Consider the following 19,173-nt stretch of genomic DNA (forward strand, 5'->3'; position numbering starts at 1 on the left):
ATTTTAAAATCTTATTTTTCATTTTTTAGATACAATCTATAGGGATCTCTTTCTGGTGGCATTAATGGTTTTATTACTCAGCCTCACATTCAAAAGGGAATTTTCTGGCTAAAGTGTCCGATTCATGGTAAAGATGAGCCATTTTGAGCTGCAAAATGCACTGGTGCCACATCTCTTAGTCCTTTGGCTTATGCTTATTTTCACTTTTGTCAGTCCTTTTGCTTCAGTTTCCCACTAATTTTAGTAAAATAATAAGGGCAAATGCAACAAGAACATTCCAGAGTTTCATAGACTCTGCTGTAAGGATTAGATGGTAAGGATTTTGAGCAAGTTTAGGACTGGCTTGCAAATAGCACCAACAGGTTTGTTTTTTTTTTTACCATCTGGAACCTTAAAATTACAGTTCACTGTATGGATGATGGTTTTAAAAGGCTCCATGGATGTGCTTCCCAAAAGCCAGATGTTTGCAAGGACCTCCTATGTATAGTGCACTTCTCTGGGAGATTGGTCCCAGGCTCAGCATATGAGACCCCTTCCTTGTCCCACAGCTTTATGGTCACACCATTTTTAATTCACAAGCATCTTCATTTGATGCAGAAAAGTATCAGCTTGCAGGTGCCTGGGTGGCTTGGTTGGTTAAGTGACTGCCTTCAGCTCACATCAAGATCCCAGACTCCTGGGATCAAGTCCCACATTGGGCTCCCAGCTCTGCAGGGAGTCTGCGTCTCCCCCTGACCTTCTCTCCTCTCATGCTCTCTTTCACTCTCTCTCTCTCTGTCAAATAAATAAATAAAATCTTAAAAAAAAAAAAGTGTCAGCTTGCTGCTGCCAAAATGGGTGACACAATTTTTGTCTGTTTAATAATATGTGTAAGGATGGATCTACTGTTGCTATTGTAGAGGCTGTGTGTGGAATGGCCAGTTCTTTGCACCACGTTTTAGAAAAGAAATTAGAACCTGGAAACTTTTCAGAGAAGGACAACCAGGGTGGTTCTTATTTTGGCTCTTATGTTCTATCAAGAATGGCTGAAGGACCTGGACATATTTCAGGTAGAAAGAAAAGTCCATGGGAGAGAGGCTTCTGATACTTGGAGTACCATCTTATGACAAAGAGGTGAATTTGTTGAGTGGAGGCTGCACGTCAAGAGTTTGACTGAACTTTTGGAGAATGGCAGCTAAGGATCCAAATCTCAGCTTTGCTTCTCAGTGGTTTGGTCTTGGGCTGCTCCATTATCCACTCTGAGACTTAGGTCTCCTCCTGATAAGTGGAGATAAGATTAGTCCTTGCCTCCCAAGTGTGGGGGATTAGATGAGATATTTCATGTCAGGTACTTAGCACAATGCTTACAACATGGCAAAGCCTCAGTGAATGGTCAGCATGGGTGTTATCAAATTCTGTGAAATGCAGAGCAGACCTAGTGGAGGAGTTAGAGGGAGCAGATTTTGACATAACTTCTGGAAGGAGAGAACTTCCCAACTATCAGAATTGCTTCTTGGAGGTTGACTGCCCAGATCTGAGATTGTTCACACTTCAGCTCAGTGACCTACATCAGGAAAAGGAAGGAATTCACCCTGTGAGTGAGAAGCTGTAGCAACTAGTCCTTTGGGCTTTCCATTTTTATGGAAAGCCTTTGGTACTTTATACTCTAAGATTTTACTACAGATGGGTGTTTGGAATGAAAATCTGCAGCAAAAGAAAGACCGTGGCCTTTTTTTTTTTTGGTGAAAATGTCACCATGACACTGCAGTGTGTTCCTTCATGGTCTAAAGTGTGGTGCATATCTTCAGCCAGGGAAGTTGTCTGCGTAGGAGCCACCCTCCGCTTCTGGGATGTGTAGCCATCTGGACTGTGGGGGTGTGCAGGGAACACACTGTTGATTCATATGCCATCCCCTGCTGGCATCTCTAAAATGGGCCCTCTGGCTGGAGGTGTGAAGCAGCCAAGCCCTCCCTCTCCCACACCTTCTCCAAGTACTCGAGAGAGAAAGGGACATGAGGAAAAATGTGTAAAGATCCAGGAATGCCCCTGTGGGTAATTGGGCAGGTGTACCCATCTTCCAGTGGCTGTGGGTGCTGCTGCTAACAACTCACATTTGTGATCTTTATTGGGAGGTGTGCTTTTGAGTGACTGGGGTTGCCAAACTTCTTACCCAGAAGTACCAGGCAACCCACAGGTAGTGACTGACTAGAATAGGAATATAGGGAGCTGACCCCCGTGCCTCTAGTGGGACAGATTCTGCGGCAAGTTTAGCCCCAAGAGCTCCCTGCAGGCTCAGGCTAAATTTTCTATGTAACAACATCCTTGCTTAACTTCTTCTCTTCTTTATATGATTTGTTTTCTTCTCGTATGGGTTCTCCTGTGAGCCTTCCATTAATAAATTACTTGCATAAAAGTCCTCGTCTCAGGCTTGGCCTCTCAGGAATATGACCAAAGACATAGAAGTAGACTAAAGTAAGTGGCCTAGGTACTGCTCAGAGCACCTGATACCATGCCTTGTAAGAAACAGTGGAGTGAATAGAATTCTTTAGTAAGAAAGACTTTGAACCATGAAGCTGTCATCATGTGAGAGGAACATGATTTGTTCTTTTGTCCTTGAATGAATAGAATGAAGATCTGTATATAGTAGCTTCAGGGGCATGTGTGTCACCTCTGTGCAGGAAGAGCTGTGTAATAGGGGATTCCAAAGGTTAGTGAAAGATTAACCACCTTATATTAGTTTTCTATTGCTGTCATAACAAATGATTGCACATTTAACAGCTTAAAACAACACAAATTTATGAGTTCACAGATCAGCAGTCCTGGTACAGCATGGCTTAATTGGATTCTTTGTCTTGAGGCCCCTGAGGCCAAAACCAAGCTGTTGTTAGGTCTCTGTTCCTTTCGAGAGGCTCTTGAGATCAATCTGCTTCTAAGTTCACTCAGGTTGTTGACCAAATTTAGTTCCTTGTGTTTGTAGGATTGAAGTCCCCATTTCTGTGTTGACTGTCATTAGAGGACCATCCTTATTCCTGAGAGGCCTCCTTTGGTGCTTGCACAGGACCTTTGTGTCTCAGAACCAGCAACGGCACATTGACTGACACCTTCTCACACTTAGGATCTGCTGCATCTCTCTTCTGCCTCTAGGGGCTCAAATGATTAGGTTGTACCCACCCAAATTATCCAGGATAATTTCCCTGTTTTAACATATATAACCCTAATTACATCTGCAAATTCCCTTTGCCATGCAATATAACATATACATAGGAAATAGGAGTGGATATCTTTGGTAGAGGGTATTATTCTGCTGGCCACAGTCTACCACCTGGCCCCCACAGATGCATATCTCTCCAAAATAAAAAAATTCATTCTCCCTGTTCCACGGTCTCCAAAATTCTTATCCCATGACAACATCAACTCAAAGCCCCAAACTCATCTAAATCTCATCATTTCAAAAATCCCATCATCTAAATCATTTAAATTATGTATGGATGAGGCTCTGGGTGTAATCTATTAAGTACAACTCCTGAGGCACAATTCCTTGTTATCAATGGACTTGTGACACTGAAGAAATAATTTATCTGCTCCCAATAGACAATGATAGGGCAGGCAAGTATAACAGTTATAGTCACTCCAGTTCAGATGGGAAAAATGGAAGGTAAAATGGAGTCAGTAGCCTAATGCAGTTTCAAAATCCAGCTGGCCAAACTGCACTAGATTTTGAGGCCTGGGAATAATCTATGGTTCTTGGCTCTACACTAAAAGATTATAGTGTCCAATTTTCTCAGGTGCTCTTCCATCCAAGTACTAACCAGGCCCAAACTTGCTTAGCTTCCAAGAGCAGAAAAGATCAGGTGTGTAGGCTGGGCTGAATGACCAGGATGCTGCTGATAGCACCTAACACTGTGCCGTATACATAGTGGACAGCATAATGACTGCTTACAGTGAAAGACTTGGGACCACCCACATGTACTCTTCCATGAAGTTTTCCACACCTCATCCTTCCCTCCTCAGGAAGTAGATGATTGCCTCTCATTCTCCCCCACAACATATTGTTCAGAACTGGTGGGCTTCCTAACAGGGAGCTAAGAAACAAACCAGAAGTTAGATTTACTTACCTGTTAAAATCTTAGATGTTTGTAGAGCATGAAGGGGCCACAAATAGCAATATAAACCAAGTGTTATGTTAGTAATTAAGGATGTGAGTTTAGGTATCAGACACCGTTGTTACACTCTCAAGTCTTACTACACTGTAATCTTCGGCATGTTACTTACCCCTCTGAGTCTGACTGCTTGCGGATTTCCCATGGGGGTGGTAACTCCTACCTATAGGGATGCTGTAGAGATCCAGTCAGGGGCTAGACGGGAAGCATGGGGCTTGGCATATGGTAAGCACTTTGTAAGTGGTGGCTGCTGTTATTAATTGCAGTCTTGTATCCTAGTTATATTCTCCTCTTCCACCAGAAAAATCAAATTCCTTGAGACCTGGCATGGTATTTCATTTATCTTTGTTATTGCTGCATTGTCTAGCATTATTAGGCACTTAGTAATTGTTGAATTAAATAACTAAACTCTGTTGTTACTCCTAGGCCATTGTTATTGCCACTGGCCAAATATTTGGAACCCGGCATCTTATTCTATTACTTTTTATTCTTCCCAGGACCATATCATCCAAAAGACTAAGATAAATCTGCCGAACAATCTTTAATGCAAATTCAGGAAAAGGAGTAGGTTATGTATTAAAACAAACTAAGGGAAATGTGTGTATGTGTTCCCAAATGTCTGTTTTTTGGTGAAGACTAAAAAAATAATTTAATGCTAAGTTTATATTATATTTATGTATTTCCATAGGAACTATTTCCCCACATCTCTAGAATTTGAAGGCTTCTGTATAAGACCAGGATTTTTTTTTAATTTTTAATTTTTTATAAACATATAATATATTTTTATCCCCAGGGGTACAGGTCTGTGAATCACTAGGTTTACTAAGACCAGGATTTTAATGAGGGCCTACGTGGCCTTATACAGTCTGTCTTCTCCCTAGCCGTTACCCTTTGGGTCTCATTTCCTTATACTGTATCCATCACTTCCTACACCCCAGCAGCACTGGGCAACTAACTATCCCTGGAGTCATAGTACCACCTGCATTGAGAATACCTGCACTAGAATGTAAGATTCACAAAGATTCTGTGTGTGTTTTCCCTGGCATATAGTGGGCCTCCAGCAAGTGTTTTTTGAATTTTATTCAGCAGACCTAGTGGCAATGCTTTGATGGTAGCCAGTATCAGACTGTAGAGTAGGTGGGCAGGGAATGCATTCTGCCAGGCTGCATTCTCTGATATACTTTCAGGAATACTAATAATCATTCAGGAGCAACAACAATAATAAGGATAAGTTTCAGTTATTGAGAGTGTACTGTGTGCCAGCCCAGCTAAGTACTTCACATGCTTATCTCACTTCAACTTTACCACCCTGAGGATCAGAGAAAATTCAGGAATTGCCCAAGGTCACACACCTGGTAGATATGTGAGGACAGGATCTGTTTAACTATATAGGATGCATTTTAAGACTTTCTGAGCTTTACCTTCCAAATAGTAAGGTTTCATTTCTTAACTTTTGTTCTTAATTTGTTTTATTATGTGTGGATGAAGAATGTGGCCTATATCACTTCTGCCTTTTGGAATCTGATTAAGGTTTTTCTTGGTGGTCTGGTATAGTGATCATTCTGTTTAAATATTCCATGGAGTCTTGAAATGGGGGTCTAATCTAAAGTTCACTGTAATTGTCTATTAATTTAGTCTTATTTATATCATTTAAATCTTTTAGGTCACTCTTTAATGTTTGATCTGTCAAAGATTGAGAAGGATATTAATATTTGAAAGTAATCATTTTTTCCCTCTATTTCTGTATGCTTAACCATGTTTGCCATTTAAGTTTTAATATCTAATACGGTTATCAGTACCAGAGAACTGCTGTTGAGAGAAGTCTCTTTAAATTTTCAAGTCCTCAAAAAAGGAGTGAGAAATGGAAGACAGGATCAAAGGAGAAATAGGGAGGTGACTACAATGAAAGAAGCCAATGGAGAGCTAGGTGTCAGCTTCAAATATCAAATCAAAGCTACATGGTGAAACATGGGCAGTTTAGCACAGTGGTCAGGAGCAGAGGGCCTGGGACCAGACTACCTAGTAGTGCAATTCAGTAGATTGTTCAAGTCACTAACTTCTCTATGCTATCATGTCTCTGAGTGAAAAATGATGATAATAATAGTATCTACCTAAAGAGGTTATTGTCGGGGTGCCTGGATGGCTCAGTGGGTTAGGCCTCTGCCTTCGGCTCAGGTCATGGTCTCAGGGTCCGGGGATCGAGCCCTGCATCAGGCTCTCTGCTCAATGGGGAGCCTGCTTCCCCCTCTCTCTCTGTCTCCCTCTCTGCCTACTTGTAATCTCTCTCTTTCTGTCAAATAAATAAATAAATTAATTTAAAAAAGGTTATTGCGATGATTAAATAACAATATTTACAAAGTGCTTAGCACATGTATAAATAACTATTAGCTATTGCCATCCTTCACACAAAAATCCTTTTTGGTCTAAAGGTATTATAGAACTTACAGTGTCATTTGGCCTGTTTCATTCTATTAGGCAATATTGAGCACTTATTCTTGGCAGGCAGTGTGTTAGTTACTGGGAATACAATGGACGTATAGAGTCCCTGTGCTCATGGAGTATACCACCCAATGGTGAACACAGACATGAATCCATTGACTTCATAAGTTAGTGAAAAATTGCAGCCATTTTCAGTGATATGAAGGAAAGTTACACAATGCTATGAGAATATATATGGTGGTGCAGGATGTAGACTAGTCTGGAGTCAATTAATGGCCCTTCTGTGACATATTTGTAATCTATGTCTTTGTAACAAATACCCCCAAACACTAATGGCTTAAAACAATGAACACTTATTATCACACAAATTCTGTATGTCAGGAATGTATGAGTCACTTAGCTGGATGGTTCTGGTCCAGAGTTCCTCATGAGGTTGCCATCAAGCTGTTGGGCAGGGCTGCAGGAATCTGGAGACCTCGCAGAGGCTGGATGACCCACTTCTGCTATGGCTGACTCACATGGTTTATGGCAGAAGGCCTGTTTCATGCCACATGGGCCTCTCCATAGGGTAGCGGGAGGTATCTTCATGATGTGTCAGCTGGCTTCTTCTAGAACAGGTGACCCAAGAATGTGAGCAAGAAGGAAGCCATAATGTCATTATGACCAAGCCTCTGAAGTTGCAGATGCCATTTCTACCATATTCTGTTTGTTAGACTGAGTTACTAAGCTCAATTTTCAAGGGGAAGATATTTAGGTTTCATCCTATAAAGGGAATGTCAAAGAATTTGTGGACAGATTTGAAACAGCCATATGAAGAATTGGTATTTTTTTCTGAGATGGCTAGGATGAATATTGAAGATGTTCTGGACCAGAATTGACAAACTTTTCCTATAAAAAAGGCTCTTAGATAGTAAATATTTCTAGCTTTTTTGCAAGGCCATATGGTCTCTGTTACAACTACAAAACTCTGTCACTGTAGCATGAAAACAACAATAGACAATATGTAAATTAGTGGATATAACAGTGTTTCAATAAAACTTTATTTACCAAAACAGGTGGTGGGCTGAAATTGGCCTGTGGGCTGTAGTTTGCTGATCCTTGTAGGCAAAAAGGGAACAAAAATGGTAGAGGATTATTCCAAGCAGAAGAAACTGACTGCTTCAGGAAGAAGAGTTGTTACACAGTTAAGAATGAAAGGTACCTAAATCATATTTTTTTAATATACTATGTTTATTGGAACATTGTTTATAGTGAATAAAAAGAGTGGGGAAACATTTTATACAGATAAATTCTAAAAACATAAGTATTGTTGAGGTAAAACCCAAAATGCAAAAGCTTTGTGTAGGGAAGACAGCTGGCATTTATGTAAATTAAAAAAGAATGTGCTCTGTTGTTGAATTTATACTATTTATAAAGGCATACATATGTAATCAAAGCACAAAAGCATGCATGAGAAAGATATCAATGTTAAGGTAATAGTTTCTTTCTAGAAGAATGGAGATGGTGAGGGTTGTGGGACTCCAACAAGTTCTGTTATGTTTATGGCTTGCAGATTTTTTTAATTGTAAAATACATACAACATAAACTTTACCATCTTAAGCACTTTTAAGCATACGGTTCAGTAATGTTAACTATGTTCAGGTCATTATGCAAGCAATCTATAGAAATTTTTTTTTTTTTTAAAGATTTTATTTATTTGACAGAGAGCTCAAGCAGGGGGAGCTGCAGAGGGAGAGGGAGAAGCAGGTTCCCCACTGAGCAGGGAGCCCAAAGGGGGCTTGATCCCAGGACCCTGGGATCATGACCTGAGCCGAAGGCAGACACTTAACTGACTGAGCTTCCCAGGCGCCCCTCTAGAAATTTCTTATCTTTCAAACCGAAACTCTGTATCCATTAAACAACAGCTCTGCATTCCTTACATTTAGTCTCTGGCAATCAGGATTCTATTTTCTGTTTCTCTGAGTTTGGCTACGCTAGATAACTCATATAAGTAAGAACATTCAGTATTTGTCTTTTTGTGACTGCTGTATTTTGTTAAACATAATGCCCTCAGGGTTCATTCATATTGCAGTTCATGTTAGAATTTTGTCTTTTTTGAAGGCTGGATAATATTCCACAATAATTATATAATTATATACTACATTTTATTTATCCATCCATCTGTTGATGCACATTTCAGTTGTTTCCACACTTTGGCTATTGTGATAATGTTTCTATAAACATGGGTGTACAAATCTAGATCACAGTTTTGATGAAATAAATGATCAGTTAAATAGTACCCTGTGGAAATATAGTAGCCTGAGGCTCTTTCCTCCTTCCATTCTCCCACAGCACATCCCAATCAAACTTCACTCATATACTCCACCAGAACTGCTCTAGTCAATGTTACTAATGGCCTGCCATGCTCCTAAGTGCGTGGTCCGTCCTCTGGTTTCACCCTATTAACTTCTCAGCAGCAGTTGATAAGGTGGTCACTCCTGTATCCTGGACTCATTTTTTTTTTAATTTGATTTCTGGGATACTGCACTCTTAGTTCTCTTTCTACTTCACAGGTTATTCCTTCTCAGTTTCTTTTATTGCTTCCTCCTTACTTCTCAGACCCCTTAATGTTAGGTCATCCCTGGGCTCAGTCCTCTTTCCTCTCCTTTCCTTTCTGTGCAATCCCAGTTGATCTCATCTGGGCTTATCACTTTAGCTAAAAGCTATTTATTGGCTGATCCTAAATTTTTTATTTGTGGCTCTTAATTCTCCCCTCAAATCCAACTCTTCTATCCACCTGCCCACTCAGCAACTCCACTTGAATGTCTTAGAGCATCGAAAACTTAACATATGCAAAACCAAACTTGTGGTTCCCATAACTCTCACTTATCCTTCCCCATCTTCCCGATCTTGGTTTTCCACCTGCATTCTTTCTGTTATCCAGGCCAAAAACCACGAAGCCATCTTTTACTTCTCTCTTTCTATTGTCTCCAGGCACTCTGTCAGGAAAGTCAGGTCAACCTCACCTTCAAAACATACCCAAACTCCGTTCCTTCTCATCACCTGCACTCTGTCACCCTGGTCCCAGATTCTATCATCCCTTGTTGGGGTTATTCCAGTTGCTTATTACTAGTCTCTGTAGTTCTGCCCTTACCTCCTTCCTCAACCCAAATCATACTGCAGTCCAGCAACCAGAGCAAACTTTTAAGGATGTGTGGTATATCATGGTTTCTCTTTGCTCAGAACCTTCCAGTGGCTCCCCATTTTCCTCGGAGTAAAACCATTGTCCAGACAATGACTCCAAATTTGGGCCCAATGTGTCAGCCTGCACCCTTGTACTTCTCTGACCTGCTATTTTCCGCATCCCTCATCCAGTGCTAACCTGGTTCTTAAACATTTGCTATTCCCTCTGCTTGGAATGTCTGTACAACTGGTTCCTCCATTTCCTGCAGATTTTTGTTCAAATGTTCCCTTTGCATGAAACTTTCCCTGATCACTCTTTTTAAAGTTGCAATTGGTCCCCTTACACAATGTGTCCTGGTCCACTTTTCTGACTTATTTCCTTTAAAACAATTAACAAACTAGTTTGGTCTCCTTTTAAAATTATTGTGTGTCTTTCTTACTGGAATTTAAAATAAAAAAACCCATAAGGGCTGGAGTATTTGTCTACTTAGTGCACTGCTGTATTTCCTATATGCCCTGCATCAAATTATTATTTGAATATTTGAATCTGCCATATCTTAAGACTGATGTGAGTTGATGTTTGAGATTCTAGTGTTACTTTCCTGTCAGTTTCTTCAACTGGTTTTGTTCCTCAAAAGTGGTAATTTAAAAATATGGCTTCAGATTCTTTGGCACTCTTCCCTGGAATCTGAGCAGGCTTGTAACTGCTTCAACCAAAGGAGCATGGCAGAGGTTATGCTATGGGACTTCTGGGGTTAGGTAATAAAGGGCTGTACAGTCTTTGGGTTATTTGCTGGAGTGCTTGCTCGTGGAGTCTTTACACCTAAATGTGAGAGGTTGACATCCTGAGGCTGCCATGCTGTGAAGAAACCGAAGCCACATGGAGAGCCACATATACAGGTGTCACCGTATATAGGTGATATTCTAGTGAAACCCAGCTTTCAAGTCTTCTTCTGGCCAACACACCAGGTACATGAGTGAAGAAGCCTTCTTGAAGTGGATCCACCAATCCCAGCTGTTCTAGTCCCCGACATGCTTTAGAAACAAGCCTTGCCCAGTCTATCCTTTATAAATTCCTGATCTAGAATTCATGAACATAATCAAATGGTGGTGGTCTGACACCACTAAATTAGGGGTGGTTTGTTCCATAGCAGTAGATTACCAGAATAGTAAAGGGAAAAGGTCAGATATAATGAATTACCTTTGAATAGAGAGTTAAGTTTTTTGTTTTTTTTTTAAAGATTTTATTTATTTATTTGACAGAGAGATCACAAGCAGGCAGAGAGGCAGGCAGAGAGAGAGAGGAGGAAGCAGGCTCCCTGCTGAGCAGAGAGCCCGATGCGGGCCTTGATCCCAGGACCCTGAGATCATGACCTGAGCCGAAGGCAGCGGCTTAACCCACTGAGCCACCCAGGCGCCCGAGAGTTAAGTTTTGAGGGTTTTTTGGTGTGTGTGTGTGTATGTGTGTTTCCTACTGAAGAGATGAAGAGATGGTGTGTGCAAACATTACTCTGCCAGGCTCATCTTGGAAGGTAGTGTCCATCCACATTAACTCACTAGACTCTAGGTACTCATTAACTTCCCAGAAATGTCATTCTAGTGAACCACTTGAGATTTCATGCCTAGAATTCTGGGTTCCTGATATATTTCTGTATTGGTCACCTGGAGTTGCCCATGGGGGTGTTCACTGGCCTTTTTTATTATATGATATTTCAGGAACCTGGGCTCCTTTTATCTTGGAGTTCTACCATCTTCTCGGGTCTTAGAGTTCTTTACTTTTAGCCAGCAGACAGGAAACAAGGAAGAATTGAGGACAGAATAAGAGATTTTTATGGAAGTTGAGTTCTCCATTTCTGACCATATCCCAGTGGCCAGAAATAAGTCACATTGGCACCATCTTGATACAACGGCAGTAGTGGTGGTGCTTCCTAACAACCCTCTACATTAAGGAAGAGGAGCACAAATCTTGGTCAGGCAACTTCTCCTGTCTGCCACAATCAGATTGAGCATTTTAAGGATCCTAAATCTCAGAAATGGATAAAGTGTTTGAGATAGAACTTTCAGACTGCCCATGATATCTATATGTGGATTACGATCTTCACTTACCCGATACCTTAGGAATTAAGGTATTCCTCAGTAACTGTTTAGTCAGGATTGATTGAAATATAGTGTAGCGAAGGCAGGAAAATCGCAATTTTCAGGTAATTGGAGGTTTTATTTTATTTTACTTTTTAAGGAGTGACACAGAGTCTAAGGGCCCAATCTGGATTTTTGGCTGGTTTACACTATAATGGAACTTGCATAATTATGGCAAAGAAAACTCTCTTTCCTTTTTGGTAAAACTATTGCTACAAGTTTAGCTTTGCTATTGCATGTATGCCCTTCAAAATATTTTTGTGCTCGGCAGAAATTATAATAGCACATGCCTTTACCCTATGGTTTTTATTTTCTATTTGTGTTACTTAGTTGCTTCTTAATTATTTGTGTTTGTTTATGGAAGCTTAACCTCTCTCCTCAAATTATCTTATGATTTTTATTCTGGAACTGGGTTTGGCTATGGTATGAAATTACCATTAATTCAATTCTCAGCTTTTTTCATTAAGATGCTTTTGACGCCACATGGTAGCAGAATTGGTGACATGAAATGTATTTCTTCTACCACCTACCATGGAGCAACTCTGACAAGTGACTTACTTTCCGTTTTTTAATCTATGAAATTTTATTTGTCCAGTGAACTCCAACAATCTTGGAAGTACATTGAAGGCTATGTAGCTTTCTTTGGAGGTTGAAGTTTTTACGTGATTGACCCAATGGTGTGTTGGAACTGGATTGTACTGGTCCATGAAAGTCAAAAATTGGAAACTTGTTCTAACAGCTAATGTTACAAATTAAATATACAAACTCATGATTAAACACATTGTATTAAAACTCATAATTTGGGGCACCTGGGTGGCTCAGTGGGTTAAAGCTGCTGCCTTCGGCTCAGGTCATGATCCCAGGGTTCTGGGATTGAGTCCCACATCGGGCTCTCTGCTCAGCAGGGAACCTGCTTCCTCCTCTCTCTCTGCCTGCCTCTCTGCTTACTTGTGATCTCTGTCTGTCAAATAAATAAATAAAATCTTAAAAAAAAACCTCATAATTTGCTAATTTTTGGGGTTATTAATTTTCTTGAGGTTATTACGTTTATTTTTCTCAGATGATAGAAATACTATTCAATGGGGTGATATCGTGCCTCTCTTCCCAACTCTGCATTCAGTGATACCACTTAAGGTAGCTTGAACTTGGCCATGGTGGGTGCTGGTTGTTAAATGTTTACCAGTAGCCCACTGGTCACCACACAGGTCATATTCTTCATAGGGTAGTATTGTGCCAGGGACATTGTAGATAGTCAAGAAAGGGAAGCTGCTTTTAAGGTCCTTCCTTTAGAAAATCTCTGCCATTTCCTTGGAGCCCCAAAATGACCAATGTTGCTGGAATATTTTGTTGTAGTCTAGGGCCTCCAAAAGGACGGAAGATCTCTTTCTGTCTCTCTGTTCATCAAATGGATTCAGAAATAATTGACTCCATCTCTTCCAAGGATATATTAGGGAAAAAAAAATTTAAGTGATGTGAGACTACTTTGAATAATTTGGAAGTACTAATTCAAATTCTTCTCAAATTGGAGGTTGATAAGTGGTTTAGCACAGGTTTGCTGGTTTGTGCCAGTGATGACTTTGGGAAGAAAATATGCTATATTCCAGAACTGTAGGGGTGATTCTTCAGTGCTGGGCCCTAGACATGTACATAGCCTCCCATGACCAAATCTTGGGCTGCTGGCAAGTAAGAACAATGTTAATAGAATATGGGCAAAAGAATATTTGTTTATGATCCCGAGAAGAATTATCTTTTATTGTGGGACTGTGTTTTTCTGGCAATATTTGCATTGATATGTTCTATCTTTATGAAATGGTGATGGTAGCAGATGATAGTGGTGGGATGAGAGTTAATTTTAATATCTCTACTTGAAAAGAGCTAGAAGTCATGTTGGTTCTCTTTTATAAAGCCCAAAGTGGTTTTTGTTTGCGTGTTTGTTTTTTGTTTTTAATGTTTGTGGCCTGATGGAATGTGAAGGGCTAGAACTACCTCATGTTGAATTTAAATGATTTTTCTGCAAGAAAATAAGTCTTATAGTATTATTCCATAGGTGATTTGTTTCAGCAGCATGGACATATGTGAGTACTTCTGTTTACTCCTCTCATTGGCTACTTTCACAAAAACTGTTGCTAATTATTAAGAAAATCAAAGCATAAATGAACCAATCTTACCTTTTTCTCTTCAGCCAAGGAAACTTTCAAAGTCTTAACAGAACTGTTCTTTAGGGATGAGGCATGCAAAAAGTGAGCCTTGCAGCTTAAAATTGTAATTATGTTGTTTGTGTTTTACTTGAAGTTGTATTTGTCATATTCCAGAGGTTCTTGGGTCTACATCTGGCTTTAACCATTTTTGTCTCCTTTCTAACACTGTTGATATTAATGCCAATTTTAATTTCTTGGCATCATGAGTGCATAAACATATCACACACAGATGTGATTTTGAATAAGGACAGAAACTGTAAATTAGGAAGCAAGATATTCACAGGGTTTCATCACATCTGTTCACTCCAAAAGTGACACAGTGGTACTGAAAAGGTCTTAAATTGCTCATTTCAAACCTACCTCAGTAGCAAAATGCCATGCGTGCAGTGGATTTGCAACCACGTTAGTCATTTTCTTTCCTCCGTTTCCATGCTGTGTTTGTATTGGGAACACAGAGTAATGTAATTTAGTAAATTATGATTTGATGGCTGGGCAACAGCCCCAGTGTTGAACAGTATTTGGACTATGATTACTTGCTGGCTTTGTCACAGTTGACATTAATTATTGATGGAAGTTTCAGAAATAGCGCATGTGCCAGGAGCTTTTCACCGGAACGCAGGCTCCAGGCAGGAGGGATGCTAAAGAGGGTGGGGGAAGAGTCACCTGTGGCTTGTTTATGTCTGTGCACAGCGAGCCTGCACCCAGTGGGCTGTGTGGTACCTGTGTAAAGGTCATGGTGTGACGGAAGGATGAACCGTCAGGCTTATTTCTATCGTGTTCCTCCCCAGGAATTGCACCGAAGGAGCCAACTTCAGCCGGAGCCAGCCAAGACGAAGGCTCTCCAGACTGTCATTGAAATGAAGGTAGGAGCTGTTCACATTTTTCAAAAACAGCTGTGCCTCCGGAGTTTGTTCTAACTTGTTGTTGCCTAACATAAACACTTGAAATGAACCTTGTGTTTTTCTCTAGGCACCCTGGTGGGTACTTTTCTTCTGGATCTTTTTTCTTCTTGGGTACATTTAATTTATTGGCCCTTTAATTAGGATGTCTGTTCTGGGCAAAAGAATAAAGGGCTCAAGTATCCCTTGGCTGAAAGGAGCTGGGTTCATTTCCAGAGCATGGCCAATGCTTTCAACCCTAGGGGAGGTTTTGTGTGTGCTTTAAAAGGATATTTCTAAAGCTCGAATAATTCTTTTCTCCTTTTCATTCACATTACAATGAAAAGACACTTTTAAAAAAACTAGGACTTGGCAAAGAGAAGTTGCCTTATATGCAGCGAAGTTGTTAAATAATTAAAATTATGCTATCAGCAAAATGTACTTTTCAAAGAATAATACTTTCCTAGGACTCCACTATTTTCTCCTAACCAAGTCTGGAAGTAATAATAACTTATTAAATACTCGTATGTTATCTTAGTTAGCTGTGGAAGCATCGAACATGCTATTTAAAGGAATCAGAGATCCTCCTGGATAGATTTAGAGGATTTAAAGAATAATGAAATAAATGAGGATGGCTAAGCCATGATGTATGATTAAGAAATAAATCTAAATGAAACCCAATTGCTTTGTCAGTATCTAGAAATGTAAATAAAGGGTTTTTTTTTTTTTTTTTTTTTGCTTTCAGTGCTTGCCAGAAGGAAGTAAATAGTGTTTATCGTAAGAGTAAATAATTCTTGATTTAAATTGTTTCATGAAGAAAAACAATTCATAACAGTGATGTTTGCAATCTGGTATTCCAGAGTTTAACACTTGAGAATTTTCTGATCACCATTAGCCTACAAGAGAATTCTGTAGCTTGCTGATAGGATAGGATAAAGATTTTTCTGTCTTTATTATAGCACATGATTTTGAACTGTCTGCCAAAAAATTCCCAAGTCCTGGGGATAAAGAAAGTAACACCAGCTATTGAATATTTGGCATGCACAATTCTGATTTGGGATTTATTTATTTATTTATTTTTTGGTCATGACAATGTCTTCATCCTAGTGAATTTTTGTGGAAATAATGTAGAGCATTTGCTTTTAAAACTGTGTCCCCCAAATGAGGTTACATGAGTTGAGGCACTCATAATGCATTTGCAGCAAATTGGTTGAAAAATATTGTCAAAGGAACCAAATGCCAATAAGATTGAATAATCATTGCTAATCTTGCCTCATCGATTCATTTTGAATTTATGTAATTTGAACTTGTTTTGAAAGAAACTTACCATTCTACACTTGTGGGGGAGTATTTCATAACAGATTTCTTTCTTACTTTATAGTGTAACCAAACTTGAGACTTGGTTAGGGCTCTTTTCTTTTTTCTTTTCTCTTTTTTCTTTCTTTCTTTCTTTCTTTCTTTCACTCTCCCTTCCTTCCTTCCTTTCTATCTTTCTCTTTCTTTCTTTCTTAAGAAAAGAAAAAAGACAAAATATTTTATCTTAAAGATTTTATTTTATTTTACTTTTTTGCAGAGTCAGTCTTTCTTCTACCCACTTCCATGCCTACTACCCCAGTCTCTGGCACTTACTAATGGAGAAGAGGATGTACATAAAATCAATTTCCAAACTATCCTTTCTTTAAAAAGAAAACAAAAACAAACAAACAAAAAAAGAGTAATTGTGAATTCCAGCAATCTTTGGAGAAACCAGGAGTGACTCTCTTCCAGAGCAGTGGACATTTTTCATGTAAAGGTCTCTATTCAAATACAATTAATACCTTTTGGTGATTTTTAGAAGGAAAAAAAAATCTGCTTACTTATAACAGTTTCTAGTATCAGATGTTTTGTTAGAAAAGAAACAAATAATACACTCATTTAGGCTATCTGTATGGGAAGGCATAAAACATGACTTTTAGGGCAAATTTTGCATTCATATATTATCAGTGAATTGAGTTTGGAGTTTTCCTTTTATGGATGCCAAAGATGCTGGTTTATAGAACATGTTTTTAGGAAAAATGATGATCAATATACTTGTCAGAGAATTGAACCTGGAATTTTTCTGTTGTTTTTGGATGTGTATTAATTTACAAACCACAGCCTTCTGTTTTGTCAGTGGAGAAGTCTGGGTTCCATTAGCATCTATACTCACTATGTAAAAATTGAGTTATGGGGGCAGATGGTAGAGGCTCATCTTTTCAGCTATGTCTGTAGCTTGTGACAGAGGCTGTGATCTTATCCAGTTTTGTATATTACACTCCTGCGAATTTGGAGGGAATTTTAGAAATCCATATTTTACAAGCTTTAGGGTTGACTCTCAAATACAATTGACCCTTAAACCTGGTGGGTGGAACTTAAGACATGGTTGTGTTTTAACTTAAATACCTTTGGATAAACATCGGTATCATCTGGTGCTTTGGCAAAATCTAAAGTTAAAAGGAACTTTCCTAGAGAAAATTTGACCTGTAGTTTCAGGGAGATGACGTGAATTAAGGGCTTATAAATTACCTCTACTAGTCCCTTGCTTCTGAGAGAAACTGAGGGTCAACTTCTGAGCTGAGCCCTTATCTTCTCCGCACATACACTTTTGCATCAACTTGAGAAAGTTGTTAATTGTGAAAATCTGTGAAAACTTGCCTTAATTCAAGCAGCTTTAGAAACTTGGTTTGGTAGTTTCTGTAGATCTCTATGGGCACCTCTGGGCTTGTACATTGTGAAAATATGTCTGTGGGCAAGCATTGGGGAGGGCCATCTGCCAGCATCAAAGCGGGCGTAATTTTCTTGCAGCCATCAAATCTACCGCAGCCAGTTGAGCAGGGGGCTTAAGGTCATCTGGAATGACAATAAAAGGAAGCAAAGTGAATGAAGTTGTTTATGATTTATCTTCTTGCAGGAAGCTCCAAGTTTTAATTTTGATCCCGATTTGCTCTGGCAGGTATGTTCCAGGTTTGCACTAGAACATTGTGTGTATTTCTTACAGGAATTAGTTTAATTCGTTTTTTTGTAGATGGTGCAGTGCTCTTCCTTCTCTTACTTTTTTTGTGTCCAAAGATTCTTTACTAGCTCCCCTTTTCTGCTTTTATGGATAACTGTCAACAAAAATGGTAGTTAAAAAGGTTTTTCCCTTTTTTCTTCTTTAATGTTAATTCCTTTGAAAGAATGTTTTAACCTACTTTTATTATAAATTTGATTTGACATAAAGATGATGTCCAAAATTTCACTTTCTCAGGTTCATTCATAAAGCTGTACCTAGTTTCTTTTTAAGAAAATGAATTACAATAACAATGGTACTAGTCAGATAATCTTAAAATTGTTTTCTTTGCTAGTTAAATCTTCCAGGTGAATGAAAATCTAATTCAAAATGGCTAAAACCAAAAGGAAATTTATTGGCTCACTCAACTAGAGAAAAACAGGATATTTCTTCAGGCACAGCTTGATCCAGGGGCTCAAAAGTTGTAGTGATCCCATTTTCTCTCATTCCATTCTAGTTTGACTTCCTTCATGTAAACTCTATTTTCAGACAGCTGCTGTCTGTCCATCTGAGTAAGATGGCTTTTAAGCTCTAATAATCACAAAAAGAAGGGATAGTAAGAAATTTGTGTTTTAAGAAAAGACAAAAAAGAAACCAACCCCAGAATAATGATAATTACTGGAATGGGGTGTAAACTTCTCTCTAAACTTAACAGCCCAGGGTAAAAAGAAAATACACAAAATTTCCTAGTTCTCATGTGCTTAATAAATTAAATGGCACTCATTCATGAAGAAAAACAAACTTTATGCTAGTGAGTGCCGTAAGGGATTTAGTAAAAATTGCAGAAAATATATTTGATCTGGTGAACTTGTTATCTAAAGTGAATTAAGAAGCTAGGAGTATAATGTCACTAGGTGACAGTATTTCTGTGGTAATTAACGTGGGGATTGTGGGTGTTTAGCTTTCTGGTCACATGACCAGCCAGGCACTTGTGTGTCATGAGTGCTTTTTGAGTAACATTTGTTCCCACCAGGCTTTCTCTGGGAAATGAGCATTGAGCAATTCAGCATTGAGCTTAACTAAGTTGCTGACTTGTCATTGTGCTATTGACCAAAGAACTGGACTTTGCATTCAGGTGCTAAACTCCAGTAGTGAGGCTGATCTTTTGTTATTAAAACTAAAGACCAAGCCTTGTTTTCCTGCTCCAGCAGATA

The 19,173-nt window shown here is 39.1% G+C and overlaps 1 protein-coding gene across 10 annotated transcripts in view; it reads left to right on the forward strand.

The window, feature by feature from the left end:
* The window catches only part of ERC2 (ELKS/RAB6-interacting/CAST family member 2), a 916,980-nt gene that overhangs the window by 266,084 nt on the left and 631,723 nt on the right, over positions 1–19,173 (forward strand). For 9 of the 10 annotated variants that reach the window (XR_006385123.1, XR_006385122.1, XM_044253352.1 and 6 more), the window contains one exon: positions 14,863–14,937. Coding sequence is in view for 8 of the 10 variants with exons in the window: in XM_044253352.1 (XP_044109287.1) it covers positions 14,863–14,937 (75 nt within the window). In the remaining 2 variants the exon portion in view is untranslated. Of the gene's footprint in view, positions 1–14,431; positions 14,477–14,862; positions 14,938–19,173 lie in introns of those variants that run through there. The other variant, XM_044253359.1, reaches the window with a different exon arrangement.

This window comes from Neovison vison, chromosome 6, assembly GCF_020171115.1.
Source record: "Neovison vison isolate M4711 chromosome 6, ASM_NN_V1, whole genome shotgun sequence".
Taxonomy (NCBI): Eukaryota; Metazoa; Chordata; class Mammalia; order Carnivora; family Mustelidae; genus Neogale; species Neogale vison.